Raw genomic sequence first — 8,062 nt, 5'->3', positions numbered from 1 at the left:
AGTGTTTAGCAATCCCTCCTAATCCCCGGTTTAGAACGATCCCTACTTACATCTTTGCTACAATTTGACAAAAAGAGGGTTTAATTTGTGTGCTTATCTATTTCGCATCAGAAGGCATTGTTCCATTACTCGTGTCGGCAAGCCTGGGATAATTTAACAGTAGTTTTCACGTCCATTCCGCTTCTCCAAAAATTTTCGACAGATTGGGCGTGATTTAAGCAACGCAGATGTGCAAATTGACAGATGCTGACATGTCTCGATAAAGCAGAGGCCTCTTAATATCCGGAATTTACGCTTCGAGTTCTGAGCTTCGTTGAGGGCAGAGATTGCATGTGACAAGTGCTGACGAGGCTGAGAGAGACAGATGGTTGTAAATTCTTGGCATAAGTTTCATGCAATCATAGTAACAAGTGCTTCGTCAATGCTTATGGTTTTCATAGAACTTAATGATTCTTGCTTGTATCTTTATTATGCAATCATGTAGGGGACTTGTGGGGAATGTTTTGGGTTGTCGTATGCAATCATCCAATTCAATAACGTTAGGAAAATCTGAGGGTTAATTTAAGCGGAACTAATTAACTTGGGGCATTGAGAATTCATGGTTTATTGAAAAGCAATTGGAAATCGTTTTGTATGCAAGTATAACATGTGTGGAGATGAACCCCTTAGCTAGCTTTCCATCCATTCATTTAAACCAAATTCGTTTTAAAATCTGTTCGTTTTACAAAGTTTTGTTTTGTTTTCAAATTCGTTCAAAATCAATCCCCCTCTTCTTTGTTGAGTCATATTAGTTAGAAGTCAAGTTAGTTTGTGTTTTTAAGTGTTTTGATTCAAGTTAAAACCCAAATTCGTCCAATTTGGTGGTTAGTGTCCAAAACTGCCCAGATTGTGTTTTTAAGGCAGTTTTGAGTGTTTTGGTGCTGTTTTGAGTCTTTTGGTTTGTTTTGGTGTTTTAAAGTTTAGTTTTGCATTCTTTGAGTCTAGTTTAGTGTTTTAAACTTGTTTCTACATATTTGAGTCAGTTTTCAAGTGATTTTGCAATCCCTCCTAATCCCCGGTTTAGAACGATCCCTACTTACATACTTTGCTACAATTGATAAAAAGAGGGTTAATTTGAGTGTCAACATAATTTTCACATCAAATTTTGGCGCCGTTGCCGGGGATTAGCAACTTTGCTAATCCCTTGGATTGTTATTTTCGTTTTTCTTATTAGATCAGATTCTTATGTTATTTTGTTTCTTGTTTTAGGTACTTGTTTATGACTCGGAGTTCTAATCCGGTTCACGAACATATTTTAGACTTTGACGACGATTTTGAGCGTGAGTTGAGACGAAAGAGGAAGAACCCGGAACCTAGTGAATCAAGTGCAAGTTCCGAGTCTGTTTCTGAATTTGAAGAGGAAGTGGAAGACATGGCAGTGGACAACCGAACGATCAAGGAGCTTTCCGCTTCGGGATTGGATAATGCCGCACCTCTATGTATCCAATACCCTAGGGCGGCTCAGGACAAAACTGCCGAGTTTGAATTGAAGTCAAGCTTGTTACATCACATTCCGAAGTACCATGGGCTGTCCATGGAAGATCCGAACAAGCATTTGAAGGAGTTTGAAGTCGTTTGCTCAAGCATGACTCCGGTGAACGTGGATGAGAGCATCTTGAAAATGAAGGCCTTTCCCTTTTCTCTCCTAGAGAAGGCGAAAGATTGGTTGTACGAATTGGCTCCCGGAACTGTCACGTCATGGGAGAGCATGAAACGAGCTTTCTTGGAGAAGTTTTTCCCAACTTCTCGATCATCCTCCTACGTAAAAGGATAAGTGGCATTCAACAAGATGAAGGTGAATCCTTTCCTACTTATTATGAACGTTTTAAATCTCTTGTTGCTTCATGTCCACAGCATCAAATGAAGGAAGAACTACTTCTACAATACTTCTACGAGGGACTTCTACCAATTGAACGTCAAATGCTAGATGCCTCGGCGGGAGGAGCATTGGTGGATAAGACCCCTACAGCTGCAAAGATGTTGATTGCTAATGGAGCGTTGAACGCTCAACAATACGAAGGTGTTGGACAAAGGAGCATGCCACGGCAACATCAAGTCAATGAGGTAAGTGCCATAACTGAACTTCAAAATCAAATGGCTAACCTTACTACGTTGCTTTCTCAGGTGGTGGAAGGTCCAAAAGTCAAAACCGTAGCTTCTTGTGGCGTATGCTCCACGCAAGGACACCCTACGGACAAGTGCCCACAATTAATCGAGAATGGAGGATGGGAAACACTCAATGCCGTGGGATATGGCAACCAATATCAATCACGTGGTGACCCGTTTTCCAATACTTACAATCCCGGTTGGCATGATCATCCGAATTTCAAATGGCGAGACCCCCAACAAGGCCAACAACAAGGCGGATTTAGGCAACAACCCCCGGGGTTCTATCAAAAGCCGTTGGCACCACCACAAGTCCAAGCACAACCTGCCCAAAGCAATGTAAGTAATTCAAGTGATAATGATAAGATTTTTCAATTACTTACTACTTTGACGCAGGAAGTCCAAACTCAAAACAAAGAGAGGCAAATCCAAGACAAGAGGGTGGACAACTTGGAGAAGCAAGTGGGACAAATTGCCGAGTTCATGGGGCAATTTCGTGAGCAAGGAAGGTTGCCTAGCTCAACGGTGGTCAATCCGAAAGGTGGATTTGAATCTGCAAAAGCTATGCATTTGCGAAGTGGAAAGCAAGTCGGATCTGACCTCAACCCATCCAAGCCACGTTCCAACGAGGAGGAAGAGTTGAGAATTGAAGAGGAGGAACAAAGGCCACTCACGGCCAAACCAAATGTGCCGCAAGTTCCAAGTGATCCCAATTCGTCCAATTCATCCAATAAAGGTAAAAACGTGTCAAGTTCAGTTTCTACTAATGATTTCCCTGCAAATGTTCCTTTTCCTAGTAGGTTTAAGCAAACAAAGAAAGAAGAAGCGGAAAAAGACATTTTGGAGACATTTCGGAAAGTTCAAGTCAATATCCCCCTTTTGGATGCAATCAAGCAAGTCCCGAGGTACGCCAAGTTCTTGAAGGAACTTTGCACCAATAGGAGGAGGATTTCGACCAAGGAGGTGGTCAAAGTAAGTGAAAACGTCTCAGCCATCTTACAACGCAAGCTGCCCCCAAAATGCAAAGATCCGGGTAGTTTTACAATTCCGTGTGTTATTGGTAATTCTAGGTTTGAATCTGCCATGTTAGACCTAGGTGCATCTATAAATGTCATGCCATATTCAATTTATGCATCTATGAACCTAGGAGCGTTGAAAAACGATGGTGTAATCATACAATTAGCCGATAGATCTAACGCCTATCCAAAGGGAGTTTTGGAAGATGTGTTAGTGCAGGTTAATCATTTGATCTTCCCGGCGGACTTCTACGTACTTGAGATGGATGAATCGGACCATGCCCCTTCATTACCCATCATCCTTGGAAGGCCATTCATGAAGACTGCTAGGACGAAGATTGACGTCTATAATGGCACTCTAACAATGGAATTTGATGGGGAAGTTATTAATTTCAATCTCTCTGATTCTATGAAGTTTCCTAATGAAACCCATTCATGTTTTGCTATTGATGTGATGTGAAAATTATGTTGACACTCAAATTAACCCTCTTTTTATCAATTGTAGCAAGTATGTAAGTAGGGATCGTTCTAGGCCGGGGATTAGGAGGGATTGCAAAATCACTTGGAATTGACTCAACTACGTAAAAACAAGTTTGAAACACTAAACTAGACTCAAAGAATGCAAAACTAAACTTTAAAACACCAAAACAAACCAAAAGACTCAAAACAGCAAATAAACACTCAAAACTGCCTTAAAACCACTTTCTGGGCAGTTTTGGACACTAGGGAAGAATTTGGACGAAAATTGGTTTAAACTTGACTCAAGACACCTAAAAACACAAACTAAATGGGTTTCTAACTAATATGACACTTAAAACTAAAGGGGGATTGATTTTGGACGAATTTTGAAAACAAAACAAAACTTTGTAAATTGAAAAGACTCTAAAACGAATTTGGTTTAAATGGATGGATGGAAGGCTAGCTAAGGGGTTCATCTCCACACATGTCACACTTGCATATAAAACGATCTCTAATTGCTTTTCAATAAACCATGAATTCCCAACGCCCCAAGTTAATTAGGTCCGCTTAAATTAACCTTCAGATTTTCCTAATGTTATTGAATTGGATGATTGCATACGACAACCCAAAGCATTCCCCACAAATCCCCTACATGATTGCATAATAGAGATACAAGCAAGAATCATTAAGTTCTATGAAAACCATAAGCATTGACGAAGCACTTGTTACTATGATTGCATGAAACTTATGCCCAGAATTTACTTAACACGATTGTGATCATCAACCTTTACTACTTGTGAATATAAGTTCATAACGATTAGGTGAAATTCCCTTATATCCTAGCATCAAATTCATGCATGCAAACTAAGTGTCGACCCTCAATCAACATACAAGAATAAGTTTTAATTCACATAGATAAGCAAATTGAAATCACAACTTATGAAACGCAATTAGAAGTAATCAAATCATATAGCAAGCATAATCATGGTTTCAAATCCTCCCCTAGCCAAGGGGGGTTTAGTTCCTCATACTCGCAAATAAACAAAGATAAATAAATTTAAACATTAAAACAAAGATAGAAAACACCTAGAAACGCTCCACAATCCAAGCTCCTTGAATGGCATGCACGGCTCCAAGTTGTCTTCCTTCTTCTCCTTGCAAACTCACGGCACACAAGAGGGATGTTTGGGTGAATGGTGTAGTGAAAATATGGTAGAGGGTGGTGAATGATTTGTGCAGCAAGGGATGGTATTTATAGGCTGAAATTCGCAGCCCCTATGTAGCAAAGGAAAAGGATTTAAAGGCCTAATTTGTATAGGATAATAACACACAATCCTTGAAGGAAAAGGCTAAGGCTTTTAGAAACCAAGGGGGAAAGGAATAATCAGGTTTCTAGAAGTTCTAGAAAGGTTTGGGGCGTCACTTTTGTAGGACAAGGGATAAGGCCTTCTAGAAAGGTTGTTTTGTGGCTGATTTCTAGAACAAACAAGGGATAAGGTGTGGCACCTTTGTAGGAAGGGATAAGGCTTCTAGAAATCAGGTTTTAAGTCTCCAAATAGGAAAAGAAATCCCTTTTGTAGCTGAAATATAGGTAGATTAGGATTAGGATAAGATAGGATAGGATAAGGTTTGATTGGATAAGATAAGCTAAGATAAGGTTATGGATGAGGTTTTGGATAATACTCCTTATCTTGAGCTGATTCTTTGGCTTTAATTCTTCTTCTTCATGTAGGAAACCCTGCTTGAGTAGGAAACTTCATATATCTAGGAATCCACCTTCAATTAGGACTCCTTTAGTGATTAGGAATCCCAATTCATTTAGGAATCCTTCATTCAAGTCATTTCCTTCTTCAACTAGGAAACTTTGTATCTTCAATTCTTCAACTTTGAAACGCCTTCCTAGCTTCACCAATTCCTCAAATTCGTCCATCCCTTGTGCTTCATGTGCATGAACTCCATTTTAGCCCAATTTTGCTCCAAATTGCATCCTTTTGCTCACTTTGTCTCTAAAACCTGAAAACACATGACAATAGCTTAAAAGACTAACTTAACTAAGAAAACACAACATAAATGCATAAGAACTAACTAACTAAGGCGCATAAATATGCTCCTATCATGATGTAATTGATGCTTTGTCGCAGGACCATTTGGACAATTTGAAGGATGATGCACTTGATTTGGCCATTGCACAAGGAAAGACGTTGAAGGACATGGAATCAAACCCCAAGGAAGCCCACGGCATGCAATTGGAGTCCATTGCCGTGCTCCCTAGTGAAGAGGTCTTTGAGATGGTGGCTGCCCTTGAGTCATTGCCATCACAATCGGGTAAGTATTCGGACCCTATTTTAAGTTCAGTTTCGGCTAATAAAATGCTTCCCTCAGTGGTACAGCCACCTACACTTGAACTTAAGCCGTTACCTAGTCATTTGAAGTACCTTTTCTTGGGTGAGAATGACACGTTGCCCGTCATTATTTCATCCTCACTCACGGCACAAGAAGAGAGCAAATTGGTGCGAGTGCTTAAGGAGTACAAAACGGCAATTGGATGGACATTGGCCGACATCAAGGGAATTAGCCCTACTACATGCATGCATCGCATACTTCTAGAGGAGGGGTCCAAAACATCCCGAGAGGCTCAACGCCGTCTCAACCCTCCGATGATGGAAGTTGTGAAGAAGGAGGTAATCAAGCTGTTGGATTGTGGCGTAATCTATCCAATCTCGGATAGCAAGTGGGTCTCACCCGTTCAATGCGTTCCGAAGAAATCTGGAGTGACTGTGGTTGCAAATGCCGAGAATGAACTTGTTCCTCAACGCATTCAAACCGGTTGGAGGGTGTGCATCGATTATAGGAAGCTAAACGCCGCAACAAGGAAGGATCATTTCCCATTGCCGTTCATCGACCAAATGCTTGAGAGATTAGCCGGGTATGCTTTCTATTGTTTTCTTGATGGTTATTCTGGTTATAATCAAATTGTCATAACACCCGAAGATCAAGAAAAAACCACTTTTACATGCCCCTTCGGTACTTTTGCATATCGTCGCATGCCTTTTGGTTTATGTAATGCACCGGCTACATTTCAAAGATGTATGATGAGCATATTTTCTGATTATGTTGAGAAAATCATTGAAGTGTTTATGGATGATTTTAGTGTATTTGGTGATTCTTTTGACGGTTGCTTACATAATCTTAGTTTAATCTTAAAACGTTGCGTTGAAACTAACATTGTTCTTAATTGGGAAAAATGCCATTTCATGGTTAAACAAGGCATAGTTTTAGGTCATATAGTCTCTGAAAACGGTATTGAGGTTGATAAGTCGAAAATAGATCTTGTACGTCACTTACCCTCTCCAACTTCGGTTAGAGAGGTTCGTTCTTTTCTTGGCCATGCAGGATTCTATCGTAGGTTTATCAAGGATTTCTCGAAGGTTGCACAACCTCTTTGCCGTCTCCTACAAAAAGACGTGACATTTGAATTCACCAAGGAGTGCACGGCATCATTCAACCAACTCAAGGAGTTGTTGACCACGGCACCCATCATTGTGCCACCGGATTGGAGCCTACCTTTCGAGCTTATGTGCGATGCATCCGATTACGCGTTAGGGGCTGTTTTGGGACAAAGGAAGGACAAGAAGCCGCATGTCATCTACTACGCCTCACGGATGTTGAACGATGCACAATTGAACTATTCCACTACGGAAAAAGAACTCCTTGCCGTTGTCTTTGCTTTAGATAAATTTCGATCATATCTAATTGGTACTAAAGTAATTGTTTTCACTGATCATGCAGCTCTGAAGTACTTGCTCACGAAAAAGGAGGCCAAGCCATGGCTAATTCGATGGATGTTGCTACTTCAAGAGTTCGACATAGAGATTCGGGACAAGAAGGGAAGTGAAAACGTGGTGGCTGACCACCTAAGCCGAATGGTGCACAATGAGGAGTCTTTTCCGATTTTGGAGACATTCCCCGATGAACAATTGCTGTCCATTAAGGTTAGTGCACCCTGGTATGCCGATATTGTTAATTTTTTGGTGTCAAAACGTATTCCAAGTGAGTTCACTAGGCACCAACGTGATAAACTTAGGCATGATGCACGGTTTTATGTGTGGGATGATCCGTACTTATGGAAATTTTGCCCCGATCAGATTATACGTCGTTGTGTGCACGATTCTGAATGTCATTCAATTTTGAGTTTTTGTCACACATATGCATGTGGAGGGCACTTTGGCACACAACGCACAGCCCTTAAAGTGTTACAATGTGGATTCTATTGGCCTAGTATTTTTAAAGATGCTAAAACTTTCTGCTTAACATGTGATAAATGCCAACGAATGGGTGGAATTAGTGCAAGGGACCAAATGCCGCAGGTTTCTATCCTAAATGTTGAAATTTTTGATGTTTGGGGTATTGATTTTATGGGTCCCTTCCCTTCCTCGTATGGT

At 40.7% G+C, this 8,062-nt stretch overlaps 1 protein-coding gene across 1 annotated transcript; it reads left to right on the top strand.

Annotated features, from left to right (window-relative positions):
• The first annotated feature begins 1,981 nt into the window (after positions 1-1,981).
• Positions 1,982-6,818, top strand: LOC126617049 (uncharacterized). Its single transcript, XM_050285121.1, has 4 exons — positions 1,982-2,484; positions 2,542-2,928; positions 5,762-5,945; positions 6,814-6,818. The coding sequence occupies exons 1-4, from the start codon at positions 2,017-2,019 to the stop codon at positions 6,816-6,818; spliced, it is 1,044 nt and encodes a 347-aa protein (XP_050141078.1). The 5' UTR covers positions 1,982-2,016.
• Positions 6,819-8,062: the final 1,244 nt, after the last annotated feature.

The sequence above is a fragment of the Malus sylvestris genome, chromosome 3, assembly GCF_916048215.2.
Source record: "Malus sylvestris chromosome 3, drMalSylv7.2, whole genome shotgun sequence".
NCBI classification, from domain to species: Eukaryota; Viridiplantae; Streptophyta; class Magnoliopsida; order Rosales; family Rosaceae; genus Malus; species Malus sylvestris.
Note: the sequence above shows the minus strand (reverse complement) of the source record. Positions and strands in the feature narration are given on the sequence as shown.